The sequence below is a fragment of the Magallana gigas genome, chromosome 5 (genome assembly GCF_963853765.1).
Source record: "Magallana gigas chromosome 5, xbMagGiga1.1, whole genome shotgun sequence".
NCBI classification, from domain to species: Eukaryota; Metazoa; Mollusca; class Bivalvia; order Ostreida; family Ostreidae; genus Magallana; species Magallana gigas.
Window position 1 is genome coordinate 45392161 of NC_088857.1, and position 24950 is coordinate 45417110.

The window sequence follows — 24950 nt, forward strand, 5'->3', positions numbered from 1 at the left end:
TTATTAGGCCAGGAAAGCCCAAATTTGAGTGGAAGCATCCCCAGATCGTATAGATTCAAGTTTGTTTAAATAATAGTCCAGGGGTAGGGTGAGGCCACAATGGGGGATGAATTTTTACTTAGGAATATATAGAGAAAATCTTTAAAAATCTTCTTTTTAAAGAATTTTTGGCCAGAAAGGGTTTAAACTTGTGTAGAGGCATCCTCGGGTAGTGTAAATTTAAGTTTGCAAAATCACAGTCTCTAGTGGTAGGGCGGGACCGTGATGGCGGTTTGAATTTTTACATAGGAATATGAAGAGAAAATCTTTAAAACTATTCTGGGAAAGTGTTCGGTTCAAAACTCAGTACTTAGTGTGAAAGCAAAGGTTATGCAGATTTAAGTCTGATGAAACCATGATTCCCTAGAGAAAAATGGGGCCATGAAATGGGGGGAGGGGGGTATATAGGAATAGAGACAAATCTTCTTACAGGTACAACAACAAAAGGGGCTTGGTATTTACCAAAAAATAAGAGGTTGATAAAAAATTGGCAGATTTTCAATTTTTTTTAGCAAGATCTACTGTACTCAGTTGTCAAGATATTTTGATACTGTAATGCTAATTTGATCAGAATTAAGGCAATTGTTGCTCAGGTGAGCGATGTGGCCCCTGGGCCTCTTGTAATTGATATAATTTCAACGTTGGGTACATGTAACAAGATTTATATTGCCAGCTTTTTAAGTTATTAATTAAACAAATATAGTGCTTGTAAAATTTAAACCGCTAACAGTTATGATTTAGTCATATTTGAAGTCTTTAAAAGAAATCAAAGTCTTTGATGTAATCGATTTTTTTTTTAACTTTGCATTATTATTCACGGCAAAAAAGGCAAATTACTTGACTTTTTCCCCCTTTTCAAGATTTTTGGCTTCATCGAGTCCCAAGAAACCTTGTTTTATTACGAAGCGCGATTTCTTGATCCGCCCCTATGAAGGAAAATAAGTCAATCCTAAGTCCGGGAGATGTTAACATTTTATGACGTCACTTTTCGTTTATGACGTCATTTTCTATCGGTCCTGCTAAACTTGCTGGAAGTGTTTCAACGATGGGTCGCTCATTCAATTTCACTTATTTGTTCGCATGTGTGATTTTGTTTGCAGTTTACGCTGCACCCCTTGAAAAAGAAAATGTCGATGGACAACAATTGCTTCCTTACGGTAAGTGAAATGCTTGAATTTCATGGTGAGATAGGGGATTCGCAATGCAGACGACATAATACAACATAATGATGTCTTAGTACACAAAGTTTATGCAAAGATTTGATTATTTTTATTGTATTTACGGTATGTTAAAGTTTTGCCATTAAAAAATTTCACCCATTTGAAAATATTTTACAAACAGATTGAGTTATCAAAATACTTGTGTGATGGTTTTAAATTCTAAAGGCCTATAAATAAAAAAGTGAACAAATTCGAATGTATTTAGCACTAGTTAAACTGGGAACTCTTTTAATTTTTTTTAGGATTTTATAAAATATGCAATAGCGTCTATCCTCTTCGACCCCTTCCCAACACAAAGTCGAAAGACCCTGTAAAACGTACAGTTGCGTGCCAAACTGTTTCCCCCATATATTTCATTGAAACAAGAATTATTCTCAAAAGGTTTTATGTTTTTACTTTTGTTAGATTGAAGCAGATTTGACATGCACTGTATTGATTGAAATTGTTTTTTTCAATCATTTGTAAAATTAGTATTTCAAACACAGCATTTTGATTGGTCAGAGCTCTATGCTACATATAATTATCTCTTGTAAAATGTGCAAGGCTAAAAATCTTCTTTTGGATTGTAATATTATTCCAAATCTCAGAAAAAAAAGATTGAAAAAAAATATTTTGATATTATGCCAAAAAATCTTTTATAGAAAATAAGGCTTTAATATTCAAAATATGTTAATCTACTCTTTTCAAAATTTGTCACTTTTTTAACAATACTGTGAAAAATGACGGTTTCAATGAAATGTAAATAAAAAAGAAATAATCATAAGTTTCCCCTAAGATGGTGGCCAGGTCAAGTAACGTATTTTTGTTGGGAAGTTTCGATTCAACTACAACATCGTAAACACTCAGTTGAAATTCCAGTTTTCGTTGACATTTTATGTATTGACACGTACTGGCGTTCCAGTAAAGTTATTTTTCTAAGATACGGTATTGTAAATAATGATTTTTAAGTAATCTTCTCTCAGTACTTTTAATTGCCGTTTTCTGCTTTGTTTTCTATTTTCACCTCTTTACTGTACTACAGATGTTGTCATAAGTGATGAAATGTCTTTTGAATCAGACTTTATTTAAAGAATTAAAAAGAATGTCATGTAAATTGTAAAGAAATTAAAAATAATTATGTTTAAAATCCAATGACCCGACAGTGATATCCTGTACGTAATATGACCATACAGAGTTACCCTTTTCTAAAGAGAAAAAATGCAGAACATCCATTTAATCCAGAATAATCACATTTATACTTTTGGGTTACAAAAAATTACGAAATATGCAGGTTTTAAATTTTTTTTACTTTTATCTGGCTGTATAAATTTAATCATGTTCCTCAGTGGAATATAACTGCTATTATTTCTTCCTTTTAGATTCCGTCCGAGAAGTTCGTAACGCTGATCTGTCTCCTGTTGATGATGTCAGTAAGGTACGTATGTTCTGTAAAGTCAAAGGGAAGTAACTCAAAATAAAAACTGGAAATGCCATCAAGCAAATTGTGAAAGGAAGGGGGGTTATAGTTTTATTAGTTAAAGATATTTTTATGATGTTTGTCGTACAAATGAAGCGCAACAATAAGCCTTGCGCATGCTGGCTGCTCAAAATGTTTTATTTTTCATTTCTTAAAAAAAAAACTGATGAGCTTTTTTTAAAAAAGAACACGTTCAAACGTATTTTTAATAATATTGGGAATTTGCCTGCGTATCAGAACAACATACCAAATCGCCGGCAAGTATAATAAAACCCCGTTTAAAAGTTCTAAGAAATATAGTTTAAGAATTATGATATTGTTAAAGTGGGTTGAAAAAAAGCTATAAGGATTACGATTACTCAGAATAAAAAAAAATTCCACTGATGATAATGAAAAACCATGTATTGTGTGTTATAAACCTTTTAAGGTAGTGTTATTTTTTACTTTCATATAAGTAGGTCAATTTAAGAAAATACCTACAAAAATTACACTATGATAGAGATTTTCTTATTTGTAAAAATAATACAAATTAATTAAACACTTTTAAAAATGAAATACAGTTTATGAATGGCAATGACACTATATAAATGGAGGCAAAGCATTAAGTTTTCATTCGCAATTTTTATAAATATTCCAGTTCGAATTTCTTCTATTAGTTTTCAAATCCCTGTCCCTTTTTGATTTAATTTATTGCAAAAACACTAAATGATGACAATGCTAAAACATTAATAATAGCATTGAAATAACTTAATCTAGCTCTGCTGGCATACAATTTATCTGAGGTCAATGATAAAATTTTGAGATATGGCCAAAACTAATTCAGTAAAAAACAAAATCTGAAAATTTTTGTCCGAATTTCATCTGTTTCGCTAGAAGTCCTATTTTGTTTGAGCCTAATTGCATAATATAGATTAGATATATATCGAATGTAAAGTCAATAAATAATCATTTCATTAACATCTTTTGTGTAATAGAGCAAATTTTACTCATGATATTGAACTTTATAACAATCCGATCTTGAAACCTGAGTTAACAACGTCCTAAATAATTCATTCTTCCTAGACTATTTCAAGGTTTAGAGTGATTGACCTCGATTTATTGAGTTAAAAACTGATTGTTTAAAATAAATCAGAAATGGACTTTAGTATTCACGCTATTAAGCCTGTTATAGATTGTTCTGTAAATAGTCACTCTTAAAATTTATCGTTTACATCACCTGTTGTTGATTTTTTCCCCAATAAATACCCTTACTTTTCAATTTCTATTCAATTCGAGATATAGACCTATATGGCAAATATTCTAAGAAGTTTCCTTCTTATACCCGGAGAAATTCACAATCACAAGAACAAAAATACGTTTCTTAAGGTCAAGATCTAGTAAATGAAAGGTGCCTACAGGTTTATGAAATTCAAGATATGAACTCTTTTAATGATGCTTCATAACAATATCTTTGTTTCATATGCCATTATAGGGTGTACCGGTGCTTATTTCTTTGGTAAACAAAATGAAAAATCATGTTTTAAACGATCATTTTCTTCAAATAAATAATGACGTCAAAATGGTTCTAGCACCGAAAAGACAGTCTGGAATCATTTACTAGATCTTGACCTTAAGGGGATTTAAAACGGGAAAATCTAACATCTTTTATTCTTTCGAAATAATCTTTCTCCAGACTTCTTGCACACTTTTTCAACATTTTCATCCAGGTACTTATCATGTCGTTTGCAATGCAATACTTTGTATTTATGGACGTGTATTGAAACCCGAAGCGATAGAGGGGGCGTTTCAAAACAGAAAATTTGTTTGACTACATGTTGTCGGCATGTCATGTATTGAATCTTTAGATAAGAAAATATTTAGAGTATACTGAAGAAAATATTTAGAGTATACTGACAATTAGGAAAAGTAAAATAAAAATTATGAAACCAAAAGCAATGATATTGACATACTCCTTTTGACTAATGACTAGAATCATTCATAGTCCTGATGTACGGCTGTACGCTAAAAAAAATGCGTAGATTCCTAAACATGGGGTGTAGTCTATATTTCCAAGGCATCGAGAAAAAAACCATTCTCAGCCAGCAAACACAGAAATTCAAATCTAAGGCTGGGAGCAACTTTGAATCTATAAAATTGCCTAAATACTTACAGATGTTCTGTGGTGTAAATCTATGCTCTTTGTTTTTTTAAGGAAGATCAAAGGTTGAATGAAGCAGTGAAAAGAGACAAAAATACCAATACTGAGAAAGAAAACGAATTGGACCTAGATAAAAGGGAAGACGAGAAGATAGAGGATAGCATTGAGGAGGCTGAAAAGGCCAACAAGAGGGGAGCGGGTGATGATGATGATGATTTAGAGAAACGGGATGATGACGATGATGATGAGGATTTAGAGAAACGGGATGATGACGATGATGATGAGGATTTAGAGAAACGGGATGATGATGATGATGAGGATTCAGAGAAACGGGATGATGACGATGATGATGAGGATTTAGAGAAACGGGATGATGATGATGATGAGGATTCAGAGAAACGGGATGATGACGATGATGATGAGGATTTAGAGAAACGGGATGATGATGATGATGAGGATTCAGAGAAACGGGATGATGACGATGATGATGATGATTTAGAGAAACGGGGTGATGATGACGATGATGATGAGGATTTGGAAAAACGGGATGATGATGATGATGATGACGAGGATTTGGAAAAACGGGATGATGATGATGAGGATGATGATGAGGATCTAGAGAAAAGGGATGATGATGACGATGATGATGATGATCTAGATAAACGGGAAGATGATGATGATGATGATGAATTGGAAAAAAGAGATGATGATGATGAGGATGACGAAGAGAAACGAGATGATAAGGATGATGAGGATGATTTAAATAAAAGAGAAGATGACAAAAAAAGAGAAACGGCCACAGTAGATGTAGATGATGATGATTTGGACACAGATATAGATGTTACAGCACAGTCTAAAAGATCAACCAACGTTCAGAAAAGAGATACCTCTTCTCAGCTGATTAACAGAGCCCCGCGGAACGTCGATGATGAAGTTAACGAGGAGGAGGATGTCAATGATGAGGATATTGAAGATGAAACAAAACGTGATGCTAGTGCAGATGATTACAATGTTATCGATTTTCAAGATGATAAAAACAACAATATTGAAATAAGGAACGCAGATTCAGATGACGATGAAATTTCAAGCAGAGAGGCGGAGGCAGATGACAGCGAAGTTAGCAATAAAGAGGAAGATGTCTCAGAAGAAAGCGATGACAAAACGTCAAGATCAGCATCAAAAGCAGAGGGACACAATGCCGGAAACCTGAACAAACTGATAGACGAGCTACAGGATCTAACACCCAAGGAAGACGGGCTGAACAAACGAGAGGATACAGCCAGCAAGGACGGTGAAGCAGAGAAGAGAGACTCTAAAGCAAAAACTGGAGATCCTAACAGCACCCTAACGGCCGAACAGATCCAGCAGGAGATTGAGAAACTCCTACAGCAATGAACCAAATGAACTCTAAGAATCTGATGATATATTATTATTGATGATAAAGGTTAATTCACAGTAACTGCAAAAAATATTAACAATTTGGATTAAAATGTAGTTATAAATGAAATACAATAAGATAAAATATGCATCATTTGTTTGATTACATAGCATCTTCACCTTAACATTTTATGTCATATAAATGTTTTTAAATTTAGTTATTTCTTTTCTAGATGAATTTTAACGAGTGTAAAACGATTTATGTACTTGAAACAAATTTAAATTAACTGATTTTTTCCGTCCCCCAAAATCGTTCCGATTCTTTACATTTTATTGAGAAATCACAAAAAATCAAAAGTATCTATATGTGGCATGTACGCAAGTTTTTCCGCCAGTATCTGGCATTGCAATTATCAATTGGTCTTGGTTGGACTTTGCCCCCCCCCCCCCCCCCCCCCCAAAAAAAAATGATGTTTGAGAATATCAGTTTAGTACATGTATCTTTATAATCATCTTCATAAGTGTTTTCATTCAGGGTCATAATGGTTTTCGAGCTTATTCTCACCGTTAACCCTGGCCAGGGGATCCAAAAGAGGCCACAAATGAAACATACTTTTTAAAAAAGAAATACAATGTACTAGTATACTATCAATGAAAATATAGCGTATTATTCGGTAAAATAAAATTGAATATGTTTATTAGAAGAAATTTTAAGTTTATATCATAGGTGTACGAAAATTGTCATATGAAATAATATAATCAATTGATACACCATGCTATTCGATATTACGCGAAAATAAGTGTTCATGCAACGAATTAAGATGAAATTAAAATATTAGATAAAAGATATTAGATAAAAAGAGAAAAATATGTAAAGCTCGTTATATTATTTGATCAAAGTTCGAAATGTCGTTCAGATGAGCGATGTGGCCTATGGGCCTTTTATATTTCTTCACTAACAGTGTAGGATGCAGTTTTACTGAACTAGCGTACGTGTCTTTGGGGTGCCTTCGTGGGATAGTATGTGAAGATTTCGGAGCAGGTTGAAAGCCAAAAAAAATTTTCTTTTTAAATTGGTCAAATATTTATCAAGCCTTCTAAATCGGTCCAAAAGTCTTTTAAAATTGTGACAAGTCCCTACATACACACGGCGTTAACTGGTTTTCGTTGTAGAAAATTGTGTAAACTTATCAAAACATTACCTTTAATCAAACAAATATGTGTACGTAACCATTTAATCTCATGCCTTTGTTCCTTCAGGTCGCTAGGGCCTGTTGACCTCAACCATTAACCCCATCTCCGAGAGCTTGTATTATTGCCTCCAAATCAAACAACACAATTTCAGTTTGACGTTTTTGGAGCTAATTCTTGGTCTAACTTCATGTAGAAACAAATTCTTCATCATTGTTTACCTAGAGGCAGGGCACAATATTATTGTAGGGCAGGGTCACTTTCTTACACCGAATAGTCACGATATAGTGATCTTAACCCCAAACACCCTCCACCTCCTATAAAGTATGCTGTTTAATTAACAATTTACCGCCAAACAGCTCATGCAGTCACGTACAATTCTACAAAACCAGTAAAGGATGGAGGCGCCCATTGGGCAGATCCCGCTTACTGAAGTCCAATGGAAGAAGGAGTTAGGAGACAAGTACTTTAACGAAATAAGCAATTATAAAATTTACATTTACTTCATATATTGAGATTTTCTTTCGCAATTTTAATGTCTATTTTACAGTGTTACGCAATCAGTTAAAGCGTATGCTACTGTTCTATGTACGCCATGAGTTTGAAACCCGCAAAGAGGTTAATTTAAAAGAATTTTAAATATGTTAGACTTTCACCTACATTGAGATCTCATGGTGCTCCATACCACCTTAAATAAAATATTTTCTGGAACAGTATAAATAGATGACGGTACTCAGCATCGGGCAATATAAAAAAAGTTATCATTTCTCCAAGTGGCAAGGCAAATATTTACATGTACTTACAAAATACTATCTTTATCTGCGTTTTGTGAAGTTAACAACACTACTTACAAAGAACAGTTAAATAATTGATTTACACACAGACATAAAGTATATGTGATATAACTACACATCATCCTTTTCACAGTTGAGAACATAGTATTTAAAAAAGTGTGACGCATTCAAAGAACATTCTAAGTTTGGTAACATTGCTAGTAGGTCTCCATTGTACTTTTGAATAGAATTTATTTTCTCATTCTCTACTCATCCACAAGTTGTGCAAATAATAATCAGCATCTCTTAATGAATTTCCTACACATGATATTACTGTACAAATGCTGCATGACAATATCGATTCTTTTTTTTTCTTATGATATATGCGCCGTGGTAACGCACTTCGAAAAAATTACGCACTTTAATTTTTTTTTTCAAACTGCCTTAATTCTGAGACCAAATCAACGCAATTTGAATATATTTTTTTTTTCAAAGTGCGTTGTAACAATGCGCGTACAATGATTTCACACTGGACTTGGAGAATTCTCAAGTGTCCTCTGAGAATCACTTTGGTCCTCACCAGTCTGACGACTTGTGTCCACCTCGGAATGATTTATTCGAGTCCCTGCACAGTCTCTTTCCATTGTAGTATCTTTCCCTTCTTCCATAGGCGTTTCTTTTCTATCTATCTCGGAAGGATTAACTCCCGTCCCTGCATTGCCTCTTTCCGTTGCTGTTTCCATTTCTTCTTCCATAGCTGTTTCCCTTCTAGCATTAGAGGCTCTCATTCTTTCTTCCTCATCTTTTAACAGTCTATCCGCATCCTTTTGCTCTTTGTCTGACCTAGCCAGCTTTTCGCCGGTACCACCGGTATCAGCCTTATTCTTTTTCTCGGGCTCTAAAGCTTCGCTATCTGACTTTTCCTTTCCTTCTTTCTGTGAATTCTTTTTCATTTCCTCCTCTTTTCTTTTCCATTCCGCGTTTGAAGCTTCATCTAAATCTTCCTCAGAACCGGTCTTTTTAGAAAACTCTTTTTGATTTTCATTTGATTTTTCAATCATTTTATCCACTTTTCTACTCGAAACCAATTCTGAGTCATCTGCTTCAACATCCGGGGAATTGTAACCCGACTCTATTTTTCGGACATAGTCTTTAAGTTCCTCCCGGTCTTTCTCGGATTTAATGGTTTCTAGCCAGTACCTCACACAGCTCTCCAGTGTGTTGATTAAAGTTCCATGTTCCATTGCTTCTTCCAGAACAAACTCTACAAAAGGACGCTTGTAGTTCTCATAGCCAAACTCGCCAAGGAACTTCAGGATTCTGGTTATCCGTAAATAGTTATGATATGACCTACAAAAGACAAGTGAAACTCACATGTAGAAACATCATTTGATTCATGGAAGCGCCCTTAATTTTTAGTTAATTAGAAGTGTAACCTATTAGTTCGCCACATATTTTCATTTAACTATTTACATTTACATACATGTAACTTTTCTTGATATAGTTTTATTACATGTATTTTGACATTGAAAATAACTCTAAGAATATACACAGTATTTTAACTGTCTGAGAAAATTTGGAACCTAACAAGAAAAACACTGTCAATTTGCTGATCTAGTACACAAAAATAGTGCACAAGCGGCCGAAAGTATAGGAAATCTATAGGTATGCACTAAGTACATATATTTCTACGGAAGAATTCGAGAAGTGTTTGTTTGAACACGTTCGATGGCTCTCCAGTTCTCTCCCCCACAAAGTATTGCAGCGCTAGTAAATCCTGCACTACCTAAACAAACAAATCAGATAGCTATTATTGAATACGAACACTTCGGGATTAGAAGACTTATCTTATTGATCTATGAGTAACCAAAAAGGCATCCTACTTATGCAATGCTTGGTATGTGCGTGTTACGTTCGTGTGTACAAAGTGCCTTCTTGTCATTTCTTTTGATGCAACTTTTGTATATTGAGATTAAATAACATATAAGGACGAAATCGTTTCAAACATTCAAGAACAAATCGTTTAAGTATGATAAGAATATTGTTTGCATCGTTTTATCTGAACTTAAAGTCAAATCATTGCACTAAATAATTATACTATATTAATTTAATAATAGTGGACAACAAATGTATCTAAAATTTAAAAGTCAAAAAACATACATGCATTCTTTGGTCTTTGATATCCTGTTTTATTTTGAGGTTATCAAAAATATCATGTACACTTACATGTTTGGTCAGCTACAAAAGTACACATTAAAACGGGGTGGGGTGGGGTCATTGTCCTAACCACTCCATGTAAAAGTAAAGGTGGTCATATCACAGTATAGTTGTGAATCATTGCACCTATTCTAGCTACAGAGGTCAGGCAATGATTACCCAGACACGATTTCTTGCGATAACTGAGGTTGACTTTTTATACAGAAAAGGTGAGTCATCAAAGAGGTGCTAATTGCAGTTTTATCTGGGTTGATAAGCTAGTTTGTTCGTGTTTCGGTATCCGTTTGGCTTTACACAAAGTTTTGTTGCCATCTATGCGTCTTTGAAATGTATCTGTCATGCAAAACTGTGTGGGCTTTCCACAACCATTTAAACAGATTGGTCGTCAAAGCCAATACACTGGAAGTTGTTGGAAATAGTTGGAGCTATACACATTTTATCCCTCTCCCCTAGTTACGCGTTTCGCATGGGTCATTCTATAAGTTATGCAATTAGTGGCATGAAAGTGCATAGAAAATGAGAAGTATAATGTTCAAAAGATAATGCACATTTTGCAAACACCAACTGAGTTCGATCCATTCGATCTTAGTTTTTTATTAAAAAAAATATTGCTAAATATGCAAAGTCGTACTATTTTATTAGTTCAATATTTACTGAAATATAAGAGCTACTAATAAATCTTTCAGTATGAATCATGATGTCAAACTTCCACACCAAGATTTAAAAGTGTGCAAACAGTTTCACTGAGCTTCAAACTTATAAAGTTATCTTGTAATCTTTAAAGCATGCGTAAATTAGCATTATGACGTATTTCCTTGTCAAATGATTCCTCGGTAATTGGACGTTAACCATTGACTAAGGAATAAAACAGTTACTGAAATTAGTTCTAGTTGATAACTTTCTTTCTCTCGAACAGATCAATAAACATCGGATGTCACAGTAACTCACTATTATCGTGTATTTCACAAGGACACTTTCAAAAATGGCGCCTAATTCGAACGTCTCTTAGCGGGGTCTGGAGCCAGAGGAGAACCTCGACAAAACCCTCTATGTAAAAGGAGGGAGAAAGTTTATCGTTGGCGCAGACGGCCGTGCATTTGTCACTGCGCGTGTGGCACTGAGATACCTCTAATCACGGACAAATATTGAATTTACACCTTTACAAGGGGCTAAGGAAACCGACACTCGCCGCGTTATCAGGCACATGAAAATAAATTATTCTTCAATACTGTGCTACATTTATTTTTAACTTAACAATTAATTCCACAACTCACTAGCAAACTTGCAACTCACTACCACCATCATAGGGAAGAAAACTTAAATCATATTATTTAGATGATTATAAAATCTACAAATAGCTATTTTTAAATATAAACTACATTGTACATTGGGAGGAAAAGTGACAATAGTTTCTGAGATCGTTCTTGTCGCAATAGAAGCATGTGTGGTATGTTGGAATTGAACATTAACTATTACATGCAATACAAATCTTGAAGTTTTCGGACATTTTTACACGGTACTTCAATGCACCTAGAGACATGACGAACCACAAAAAATGTTAATTAAAAGTCAACACGAGGGAAAGCAGGCGTTTATGCACCTGTGTGTTTGGCAAGCATGAAAAAAGATCCACCCTACATTGAGGAGGTGATTGTCTGCGCAGAAGTCCTTATATAACACTTAGTTTGGTTATTGTCACGTTAGGGCGTAAAACTTCAAAGCGGACTCTTCCAAGGTCTCAAAACGAGGCAATGAAGTTGCTTGTATTTTGCACTTAAAAAATGAAACATCAAAAGTACATAAATCAAAGGGCATACCAACAGCCATGACACTGGGCAATATGTCTGTGAAATGCTGGGTTTCAGAACGAGGTTAAATTTCTAAATGATTGGGTGGTACGTAATTTATTCTAAAGAAACGCTGGAATTTTCAAGACACAAGAAATATCTTGATCTACAAGACAGTTTCTTTAGAGGGTGTTAAAATCATGGCTGGAGCTTAAACGGGCAAACACCTAAATTATAGGTTTACTTCATAATGGCCATGTTATCAATAATCAATCTGTACGATAGAGAATATCTTCCCAGCATAAAGGCATATTATTCGTGCACCCTGTTTACCTTTTAAACGCTTTGAGACATGCGAAACTGTGCAGGACAATCGGTGCAAGATCTATGTCAATTTTAAAAGGCGTTCCGTAAAAGGTAAATTATAGGGTCTTCAGATTTCAGAAAAATATGTTACTACGACCGCTTGTCAATATAGCTATCTGTACTATTATTACTACAAGGTACAATCAGTTCTTGTACCAGTAATACGGTTAACTTTACCAATACAAAGTATTCTCTACCAATTTTTATCTATTCATTCCACCACTGTTAGTACATGTACTTAATATAACTTAATTGTATTTTACTACTATAATAGTGCTGACCCTGTTTCTACATTACTGCTACTATACTACTACTACTTCACTTGACCACGACTGCCACTAACTATACAAACAATACAATATACTATTACATTGCATTACCTTGTCATTAACTACTATGATACTACTACATACTACCACTGAGCACTATTACAACTATATAATCTAAATAGTTAATATTTAGCATATTTCATATCTTATACTGCCAATACATGTACTATTAGAATGCATTTCTACTGTCTGAAACGTAAAGCTATTATAAACTATATACACTACCCCTATAGCAATCGCAACTAGTATAGTAACTGCTTCTACTTCTCAAATAATGCATTAAATCAGTATAAAAAGCTAGCAATCCAATTCTTTTTTAGGTTGAATATTTTGATTTTTACCCTAACTACCTGTTTCCCGAGTTGGTAGAACAGTTTGAGTTTAGTCAGATGATAAACATTCTTAAACTAGGGCTGAGTAAACTAAGTGTTAACTCCCACTGATATGACGTAATTCAGTGTCCATTCTTTTATGAACATTTATACATTTAAGGATATTAATTTTTGAATCTGAAAAATTGTACAGCTAATTTGCTAATATACATGTGTAACTTTTTATTTTACACTGTACCAGTACTAATACTAATATAGATGAAGGTCTTAAACTATCCATCTAGTAAGCAATTACCACTTATACCATCTAGTAAGCAATTACCACTTATACATGTATGTATTAAAAAATTAGTTCTTGTACAAGCATTGGTTAAGACTTCTAATGAAAACATCTTCATTTTGAAATTTGGAATTTTGAGCCCTTCTTCATACCTCAGGAATGTACACTCTGACATCCAGACCAATCGGAACGAATGCAGGATAAATATATGGTCCAATCACGTAATGCGGGGGGTTTAAAGCTAGCTTACTTGTGCAATGTTTTGACAGCTAAGGAACAAATAATCTGATTTCTAAAGGCAGGGGCTTTACAAAGTCCACAGATTATTAAAGTAATGTGGCTATGTGCATCACTATCAAAAATTCAAAATTGAGTTTCATGTACTGTGCGTAGAAACCGAAATTCGAAAGATATTGTTTCTCTTCCCAAAGATCTACATGTATACATATTATCTTATCACTGTGCACTTTACAACATGCTGAAAGGCAAGCACCGAAGTGTTTATGGTGCTGGGTTTTGCAACTATGCACCTAATTCGTAACTGATTAATTTTAAATTAAGTTCTTGATTGGCTCCGTTAACATCTGTATGCCAAAGGCAAAGCAATTAGTTACTTATACAATGTACATTTCACAAGAGCCATGTATACATTCAACATGTAATTGTTGGTGTAATGCACTTTTTTTTTAAAATTTCAAAATAATTTATATATGTAAATTCTGCAATTATACGATAGTGTAATTACAGAATTATACCAGGGCTTGTTAGAAAATACCTGGTACCTACATATTCATGAACTTGCAACTGTTAACAACTTTATCAGCATTTTCACACATTTTTAAGCATTTAGGACCATGGTTTAGAGTAAAGAATAGAAAAAAGACCCATGGCTTTGGATGATTTACATGTATGTCACTGCGACCTTATCTAACTTCTCATAAAAATTACTTTTATTTTAATCATTTACTTTTCACAGTTTTCTAACCTTTACTCAGGAATCAAAATGAAAAAATGGGGGGCTAATAAAAGGATTTGTTATCAAATTTCTACATTCCAGCACCTACAAAACCTGGATGTACCAGTATTTATGGTCACAGAGTGAGAAGTGGAAAACTATTTAGCATTGATACTATAAGGTTGCCGGGAACTTGCCTCAAACCAAGATTAAGAGTCCGAATTTTGATTGACAAATAGCTGAGTATCGTGGATAAACTTGATTATGTGATTTGCCTTTATTGAACTTTGGGCAAGTGGATCATGAGAACTATGCAGCATTTGTACAACATTGTTGCTCTGTGCATGGTAGTTGCACGAAAAAACTTCTTAATCCAGAAAATGAAACCGAGTATTGAACCTAGTTCCTGATCCATAGGCCAAATTCCCAGAATTCCACTCAATTTTCAGGGTCGCCTTAGGTTAAATTCTCTAAGACTATCTGAAACCTGTTTAGGTAATTGACGTCTTTGATCGCAATTTACAACATAATACTTGTAAATGGTAGTTACATAATGCACTATTCAATCCACGTTTTATCAAATTTCTTCAAAATGAATTGCAACTTTGATAAATGACTAAGGTGAAAATGAGCACGATCGATTTTTCTGTTTATTGCTTTTTTAAGAGGCCAATGTTGTCAATTTAAAAACCAGTCGAAAACCTGTGTACTCATTTTTGTGCAGTTACAAGTCTCAAAAAGGTATGCAATCTCTGAAAGGAGAAATAAGAACAGATTGGCGATAATTTATTGCCAATGCATATACAAGGCCAAATCTGAGGGAGCAAGAATTTTCTTTAATAAATTGACAGTAAATCAAACTTCTAGACTATAGCGAGATACAAGAGGCCTCAAAATTCAATTTTGGGTTTAGAAACTAGATCAGCAACTCAATTTCATTTCTTATGTTAAGATGACAACTTTTTGAAAGTAGAGCATAATTTATTACATAAGCTGACTACACAGGGTTCTGTGATTTTGCTTTTTTAAAGTCAACACCATGCCTGTTATGGCATAAATGAATCAGCTTATGTGAATATTCAACTGATAAATATTCCATCTGCATTAGGCAGAAATACATAATTAAAACTTGATGTCTGATATTATTTTTAACTTTTTAACCTAACACATGAATTAATTAGTAAATGAAAAAAAAAATGAATTATCATTTTTTTTTCTCTATGAAAATAATGCTTAATATCATGTGATGAATGAAATTGATATAATTATAGATCAAGTGAAAAAAGTTGTTACCTTTTTGCAATATAGATAGCTTACAAGTAATTCAGTCAACTTTAACAATTATCAAGACAATTTCATTCTTAATTATTCATTCCTCGTGTTGGATAAACAATAAAGATCTTGACCCGAAAGACTGTTGATGTTACCAACAGATGGGTAAATGCTCATGAGCAAATCACTCACAAAACATCAATGGTTTATAAATATGCATCTATAGAAATTTGCTATTGATACCTCACATGAAGCAAGAATACTCTAATTAACCAAACTATGTCCCTTAATTTTGGATGTTTAAACTAAAAACTGCATGAGTCTTTGAAGGGAATACACCCCTACACCTCCATCAACCAAAAAAACCAAGGGAGATAAACTCCTGTTTAAACTATAAAATTAAAATTTTCTTGTTTCTCTATCAATTTAATATAAGACAGTGGCGTAGCGCCCTTAACGCAAAAACGCAAATGAATACACAAAATTTTGCAAAGCATAGGTCTTATGATTTGAGTTTCCTATTGTTTGCACGTAAACAAATCGTATTGAGACTCCACTGAATTATAATCTGCATATTATATTTAGTATTCAGTTCTCATCGTAAACCATGCAATTACTACGATTCCGGAAAATACCGCCATTCCATACTTTACATTAAAATTAATTGGAAGTTCGTTTGAATCATAAATTAATATGGACGAGCTATACCTTTGACTTTCGTGTTATTGGCTTAAAGAATGATATACAATAAACTTATTAAAATGAGATGAATAACTATTAACTCCTTTCAAGTTTAAATATTCATACTAAAATCTGAAAACACATCAAGTTTTTAGTGTTTGTCCGTAATTGTATTCTGTCAGTCTATACTTACATGTAATTTAAAGTCGGCGGTCGGGTGATTAAAATTTTGACAAAGTCACAATACATTGTGATAAACTTGATCAAAAATTTGTCATTTAGGTAAGTATGTTACGGTTTGAATAATAGACCTGTTTCAAAACGCCTATTATCTTTAGTCATATGCAGTTGGTTGAACTTTCCGCTTGGGTATCAGTGTTTCATATATAATTACACATTCTTTTAAAATTCAACATTTCCCTTACGCATACAGTATGTAAAATTGTAACATTTTGAGACAATATCTCATCATCAAAAGCCTGTAAATTTTAAAGCTAAAACCTAAAATCCAAGAGCATCGGGGGTCTTGAAATTTTAAAGAAAATATTCGAAGAGTACTAGGTAAATAATGTTTGTCTCGGAATTCAGCAACTTTTGTTCATATTTATTGGAATCATAATACTTAAAAAATGTCATATTTTTAAGGCTGTTTTGTCATTCAAATAACATAAAATCCAGGAGCTTCCGGGGGCTTCGCCCCCTGGGACCCACCAGGGCTCAGCCCTGGACCCGCTGGGGGCCTCAAGGCGGCCCCCAGACCCCCTACCGTTTTTTGAATACAAGTAAATTAAAAGGTAGCTACGCCACTGTAAGATATGACTTGCATGTTCAAGCTCAGGAATCAATAAGGAAAGAAAGGTAACTGTTGTATAAAGACATTATCTGCACATGTGTTTCAAGTTTTTGTTTTTCGGTGGGTTTTTTTTACAGAGTATTAAAAGGGTCTCATTCAGAATAATTTCCAATTGCTGAAGGTAAAATGTGTTGCATAAATCATCAAGTAAAATTTCCAAATGAAATGTAAAAAGTTTGGATAGTTATCTTCTTGATATATTCTGTAGTATTACCTATTTAGATGTTGGAATCTACTCTTCCAGTTCTCAGCCCTAGTAATTCTTCCAGTTTTTGGATCTAATTCCATGCCGTAGAAGTCCAACATCATTTCATAAGACTTCAACACTCGTTCAAAAGCTTTAGGGTCGTCCATTATTCCCTGTAGATATAAACATAAATTCATATTAATTTCATAAAGTCACAAAATTTAATTACATATATTCCGATTTATTATTTATTTTTTTTTACAGTTGTTTATGAATTAAAATACATTTATACTCTTAAATTTATTTTAAATGTTTCTAAAACATTGTAATCAATATTCCTATGCAAATAACTTTCAATTTTGTAGTACATGCTCTAATAACCACAAGATCATCACATCATGTTTTATAAGTATACAAGTAGATGCAGAAAGAAAAATTCTGTACACACATTGATTTCATGACATTGGAGCTCCTGAGCATGGAAGTTCATCCCTGACTCTCTGATCGGAAACAACCTGTAAAATAAATGGCAAGCAGCTTGTATTGAATCTTCTGCAAATATACAGTGTACATTAGGGAGCGCAGGTCATTTGAAGAGCCCCAGCAGGCTCTTACAATAACTGTTAGAGGCAAAATACTGTAATCGTACTATATTTAGCGTGTACAATATTTGGCAAAATATGATATTTCAAAAAGTTTGCATGGATTTGATTTAGCGCATTTCTAAATGTACCTATTTATCTACTTATATATTTAACATTTAGGGATGTACTTGATTTAGCAGATGCTGTTTTCCGCCAAAAACACTAAAAAGATTACACAGCCAAATGTAATATGTTTACAGTATTGTGACATGGGATATTGATATATTTTTCATTAATAGTTACGTATTATGTATTTTATAATATACATCTTAACTGTTCAAGGTTGACATACTTGAATGTTTTTTTTATCTGATAACCTTTTGATGACATTCATCATTTATTGGAAAAGCAGAATTCTTTGATTTCTGCAATTATTGTACACATGTAGTAGAATTACGGTACCAAACAAATTGATTTTATTATAATTAATAATCATTTTACCAAATTGAATTTAAAAAAAATAAAATCTTAATCATATACATGCAACAGGCATTTTCACACTGCATGCCTTTAAAATTTTATGTCAGCCCATTGGCCTTTTTCCTTAGTCCTGATATTGAGTCCCTATACATGTATATACACTATTAAATGTTCATGTCTGTCCTAGCACTTTCAACCATCCAACTCTTTTCCTCTTGTATATGTTAATTGATTGTTTTATGAACATTGAATGTTTTATGTACAATCTTCATGTTGCCCCTTGAGGGCCCTTATATTATTAATTGGTCAATAGAGAAAATGAAGTTGAAATCGAAATTATAGTCTCTATGAATTAGTCCACTGTGACTTGGACTCCATAGTTACCACTGAATATAGCCATGATGCCGCTCCAGTCTCTCATAGTCTCCCCACCAGTCCTTATAAAAATTTTCTATGTAGTCACCTGAAATAAAACGCCAATACATGTAATATAAATCAAAGCTCATTTACAATCTTTCAGGCTCATGAACAATTTTAAAATACCATCAAGTTTGTGTCGTGGGAAACAAAACCCTTCTGTATGTCATTGTCATGTAAGTTGCAGTGTAATTAATGCACATAAAAAAGTTCACTTCCATTTTATTAATTTATTATTATTTACTTATTATTTTATCTTTGTAATTTCACCACAATATTGATATCAAAATTGAAATAAAATTACATTTATTTCAATCATCATTTTTTTTATTTCCTGACATATTTCTTTTACTTTATCATACATGACTGTGTATCATCATTATTATATATACATGTAGGTACAAAATTTGTTTTAAATTTTAATATCAAATAAACTTTTACATATATTCTCACTTGATAGTCCTCACATTGTATTTGTTATATAAAGTAATTTTCAATCGATTAATGCAAGGATTATGCTATACATGAAATGAATAACAGTTCTTTATAGCTGTAACTTTTTTACTTTTTTCTTGATATTCGAGTTCTTGATATTGCAATTCTGAAGTAAATCTAGATATGAACAACATGCTACATGTACTGATATTTGATGTCACAATATATATCTTGAGGCTCTAAACCCACAAAACACATTTCTAAAATATAACCCAGTATTTTACTGGAGACACTACCCTGGAAATTAGTAGTAAATCTAAATGTCTTTGGAAAATACAAATGAGTATTTCAAATTGTTTTACTCTAACTCTGGTCAAAATAAAAGATATGTCCACAGAAATGTCAGCAAGGATATTGCTGGGTGTTCCAGTAATTATTATCATTTTTATTACATGTACATGTTTCAAAACGATGACAGTGCATGAAATGGTCACATCATAAACTATCAAAAATTTTATACTGCATTTATTTCACCATCTTATATTTAATATTATCACACAGAATTTGAAGTTATTATCAATCTTACCATCAGGATATGATTTTAATTCATTCTTGTAAAACTTCAAATTGTCTTTTAGGTCCTTGTAATCCTTTTTGCCCTGAAATGAACATTTGACACGAAAAAAAAAATCAATACAACACCATAAATGTACATAATTTTACTTATCAATCAAGGAATAATTAAGGATTCATTCTTTTAGTATTATAAGGTTATACATGTAATTTTGGTTGGGGCGTTATTGCAAATCCAATAAAGCCCAAAGATAGAATTTATCAAGCCCTGACAAAAATTATCATCTCATAATACATGTATTCAAAGAAAAATTTCTTCTTACTTATATTTATATAATATTAGTAATTGTACAATTAGATATTAGAATATTGACATATTTATTTGACTTTCTGACATTTTTTTAATTTATGCAAATCCTAACTGCTTGCGCCCCAACAATACGTCAGTTGAATTTATTGGACTGTATGATACAAAATCGATTTGCAGTGTAATCCCAGACAGACACTGAAAAATGTAAATATAGTTATATCAATTTATAACTATACTATTTTCTCATTTCGAAAAATGTCTGTGTGGGAATAATTATATCTGGCTTATGACTCGATCATGTCATAACAATACTATCAGCAAAACAAAAGCCATATGCAGAAATGTATGAATGATTTTGAACTTCATAAAATGACCTAAGGTCAAGGACATATATTCAGGGTAATAATAATTGACAATACTGTATAAAGGGTTATTTTCGCCCCATGTAATTTTCACCCTTTTACACTTGCAAGCAATTTCACCCAGTCTTGAATTCGCCCAGATGCAGTTGACAATGTGTAAACAGTGATATTATTTGCAACATAGAATTCGCCCAGTCTTAAATTCACCCTCTGACAACAAGGGCGAAAATAAAACGGGGGCAAATATTTCCCTGTATACAGTACATGTGGTTGGTTTCCAAGGATGAATTCCTTATACATGTATATACCTACCAACCTTAATCACATAGGATAGTTTATTAGAAGAACTAAAAAATAGTTCAATATAAATACAAGAATACATGAAGTGAGCTACTTACTGGGTATCCACGTCTGTATTGTTCTAAATCATTGTGTCGGTAGCCTGAAAAATATGTTTTGTCATCGTCCAGGACACTTTTCTTTTTCTTCATCTGCAACGACATAATGCATTGAAAACTGGTTAATATTCTTCTGCTGACCTGAATTAATATGTATATATATATTATAAACATGATAAATTTGTACAATGTACATGCTAAATTGAATTCTGATGATAAAATTGATTCAGGTCATTAAAGAAAAGTGGACTGTGTATTCCATCTCTACAATCTTCAAAATCAATTAACTGTTTATTGTGGGGAATTCACTTAATAATTGCTGTGATTGCCAAAGGCCCGGTATTAACAAGTTCACCTCTAGATCAATTTTGAATTGTACAGCCCTTAGTACATGTACAGGTAAATACAAAGATTCTGAAACATAAACATGTACATGTAGGTACTGTGATCGAGACAATAAAATTAAATAACGCTTACTGGTAATCAAACAGTAAAGTTACCTGAAGCAAATACTACACCCCCCTTTTTTAAATTTTTTATGGAGAAATTTTTTGGAAATGTGCATACTATTTTAGCGGTATATTAATTGATTTTAAATATTAATATTTTTGCTCTAAAATAATGACTGTAAATACTAAATAATGTTTTAATATTCATTCATTTCAGGCGTTTCAGGCCTTTTTATGAGTTGTAAAATTTGATACAGTAACTGATCTTTGATCAAAATGGAAACTACATGTACATGTTCCTTTTGCTTTTGTAACTTAATTTTTTTTTTTGACAGTTTCAATGGAATAATACCAGTGTAAAATACATGTATATTCATGCTAATCCACTATCTGTCTTTATTTCCTTGACAATTAAAGACTTTGTACATGCAGGCATGACAAGGTAGTCCACTTTTAGCTCTTTTAACCCTAAAATTAGTACATGTACAAATGTACCAGGAAGAGACCTTAAAATACAAAACAGGAGATTCATTAATTAATTCACTAATACATGTTCTGGAACACCCACATAATACACAAAGTAGTAGCTTCTGCAATCATGGCAATCATGATCTTATTATTAATTATAGTTTTTTTGGTCATCAGTACACACCCAAAATCATACGGATATGAGATTCAGAACTTCATCCATACCAATACTAATTCAAATCATGCATCAAATAGATTTAAAAAAAAAATAAATATACATATTTTTCTCATGGCAAGCTTTATGAACTTTGTCTAATGCATTGTCAAATCAAAGTACTGAAGAACAGACAGGAGTTGATTTTGTCAATGTTTATTTATTTTAAAATCAATGATATGTTATTTTGCATGACAAGTACGTGTAGTTTCTAATTTGAATCACCCAAATTTTTATAATATGACTTTTTGGACTTTTTCGACAAGAATGTCGAGAAACCTCCATATAAATCATGTTAAATAACATTTAAAGATAAAATTAATTCAATCAAACTATGTATCAGTAATAGAAATATTTCTCGAAAATTGTATGGATCCAAGCAATATTGAACTCTAGTCTCGTTCAACCAAACGCTCGGCTGACACCGTAAATCTCCCACAAGGATTTACGGAGACAGCCGAGCGTCGAGTTGAACGAGACTATATTGAACTCTGGAATACATACGACTACAAAAAATATTTAAATTGCTCGTACTATTTAAAATCTGACTATTTTCAAGGTATTTATAAATAAGTTTCCTTGAAAAACAATGCTTTAGCATACATTACATCGAATTTATCAATTATTTTCAAGAACTAATTCTTGTCAGCAGCAATGATTTAGGCTGAGGTCCAAACACTGTTTCACTTTCGGTTTGTCTGAGTAACTGCATAGGAGAGTTGATTAAAATCAACTCCCAAAAATGGGTACTTATGTTCCTTAATAGTCATGTTAATGTAAATAAACCTGGTCAATTAAATTTTATTTTCTAGAGAATATTACATGTTCTATCAAATAATTGCTGTTTACAGAGTTAGAACCATTTTAACAAGACCTTGGACTTTCGGTTGAGCGTAGCTATCTATTTCTTGCGTCAAAACAAGTTAATTGACGCGGTTTCAAGCGAAATATACACCGATTGCGTAGTCTTAGCTCAAAAGCCAGACAAATCTTGTTCATTTCACAGAACTTTGGCTGAGTGGCCAGCAATGAAATAGACAGGCCTACGTCACATTGCTGTTTGACACAACTACCCAAAGTCCAAGCTCTTGTTAAAACGGTTCTACTTTCACCTTGTGTTATTAATATTTTGCCCTTCTACATTGCAAACAGTTTTGCTCTGTCTTTAATTCCCCCAGACACAGTTTTGTTTAAAGAGAGATAATTAAAGACATTTAATTTTACCCAGTCTTAAATTTGCCCATAGACATTGAGGGTGAAATGGGCAAAAATAAATCAGGAGGGTATGAGAAATTCATGTTTCGCAACCTTGTCTTCAAAGCAGAGTTACTGTAAACCAACTTTTATTTTTCATGAGGTTTGCGAGGGCCTCACTGTCGCGAATTTTTCTCGCGACAATAAAAGAAACAGGTGTTGATAAGGTTTAGTCGCGGAAATTATTCGCCGCGAACCAGTTCATCTCGGATAAATCGCGAAATAAAGTGGTCGTGAATAATAGTTGGTTTACAGTATTTCTGACAGAAGAGATTGAGGTGAAATAAAACAGGGTTTATTTACATTCAAAATAATTTAAACCTATTCCATGTATTCAGACTTTTATCTATTAAAAAAAACAAAACTTATGGTACCAAAGTGCATGATGACTCTAATTAGTTGTTATTGAATAATATCTTCCTGTAGGAAGTGTTGTTGCTAATATAGCTTTTTTAGACTACACTGAGAATGAATAATGTACATAATGTAATTTACCCTGTTTTCAACATGCACAAGTATAAAACGTATCTCTCTTTTCTAAATTTTATACCAAAGATGGTCATTGCAGACATGTAGGCACAAGATGGCTCAAATAGAAGGTAAAGCACCATACAATGTAATTGAGCTTTAGGGGGCCCAGGTTCAAATCCCAATCTGATCCATCAATATTTCTCCCATCCCATTACATTGGTACCTTGAAAACCCTTGGAACTGACAGATTATAATTGACTTTTGCTAGGAGAAAGAACCTTGGCTCAGTGCCAGATAGCTCATTCACGGTTGAGTGCATCTAACCAAAGATTGAGAGGTCTGGGCTGAATCCCAGTCTAGTCACGTATTATTTCTTCAAAATATTATAGATACCCAATAAAACAAGGATTATATTGTAATAAAGACACTTATTGTCTCCACTGGGGTTTGAACCCTGATCCTCTGGAATACAGCACGCTACAGTCCGATCGAGCCAAAGGGTTGAACCACTGACCAGAGCTAGTACTTGTAGGAATGTCACGTAACTGAATCTACTAAAGTATTTCATCTAAGGTTTGGCCTATTATAAAGTGTGCATGATTAAAAAAACCAAAATAGACAGTACCAACAGATCAAAATAAAAAGTGTTTGGGAATTGCAATATTTGAAATCCATTTAGTTTCTTTTCTATCAAATGCCGACAAGAAACAGATAACAATGATAACATTATTCATGTTAAGAGGGTATACCTTCAATAAATGACACTCAAAATACTATACAAGCGATAACACAGACAAGTGATATCTTGTAAATTATCTGATCACATTGACCCAAATGTCTGGTTAAAATTGACCATTGATCTGTGGGGCAATACTGACTAAAATTAGTGTCAACGTCATTAATCAACAAATACATACGCTCGGTTTCTTTTCCTTTTTTGAGCCCATTAGGAAGTTCCCCATTGTAGTCTGCTTTAATCCGTCTGTGGCATCACTTTGGTTTGTTTTCCTGGAAGATCGCGGGGACAATTTAGACATCTTTCCGCTTTCGGTTTCAACCGGAAGTAAAATTCATAGAGCAGTA

The 24950-nt window shown here is 33.1% G+C and overlaps 2 protein-coding genes across 2 annotated transcripts; one reads left to right on the plus strand and one right to left on the minus strand.

Moving 5' to 3' along the window:
- The first annotated feature begins 1033 nt into the window (after positions 1–1033).
- LOC105339793 (clumping factor A) lies at positions 1034–6446 on the plus strand. The gene is made up of 3 exons (XM_011445516.4): positions 1034–1196; positions 2618–2673; positions 4907–6446. The coding sequence occupies exons 1-3, from the start codon at positions 1034–1036 to the stop codon at positions 6245–6247; spliced, it is 1560 nt and encodes a 519-aa protein (XP_011443818.3). The 3' UTR covers positions 6248–6446.
- Positions 6447–8431: 1985 nt separating this feature from the next.
- LOC105339782 (opioid growth factor receptor-like protein 1) lies at positions 8432–24941 on the minus strand. The gene is made up of 7 exons (XM_011445505.4): positions 24785–24941; positions 21012–21104; positions 19955–20027; positions 18901–18979; positions 17901–17967; positions 17480–17625; positions 8432–9543 (listed from the first exon to the last, which is right to left on the minus strand). The coding sequence occupies exons 1-7, from the start codon at positions 24902–24904 to the stop codon at positions 8718–8720; spliced, it is 1404 nt and encodes a 467-aa protein (XP_011443807.3). The 5' UTR covers positions 24905–24941; the 3' UTR covers positions 8432–8717.
- Between the last annotated feature and the right edge of the window lie 9 nt (positions 24942–24950).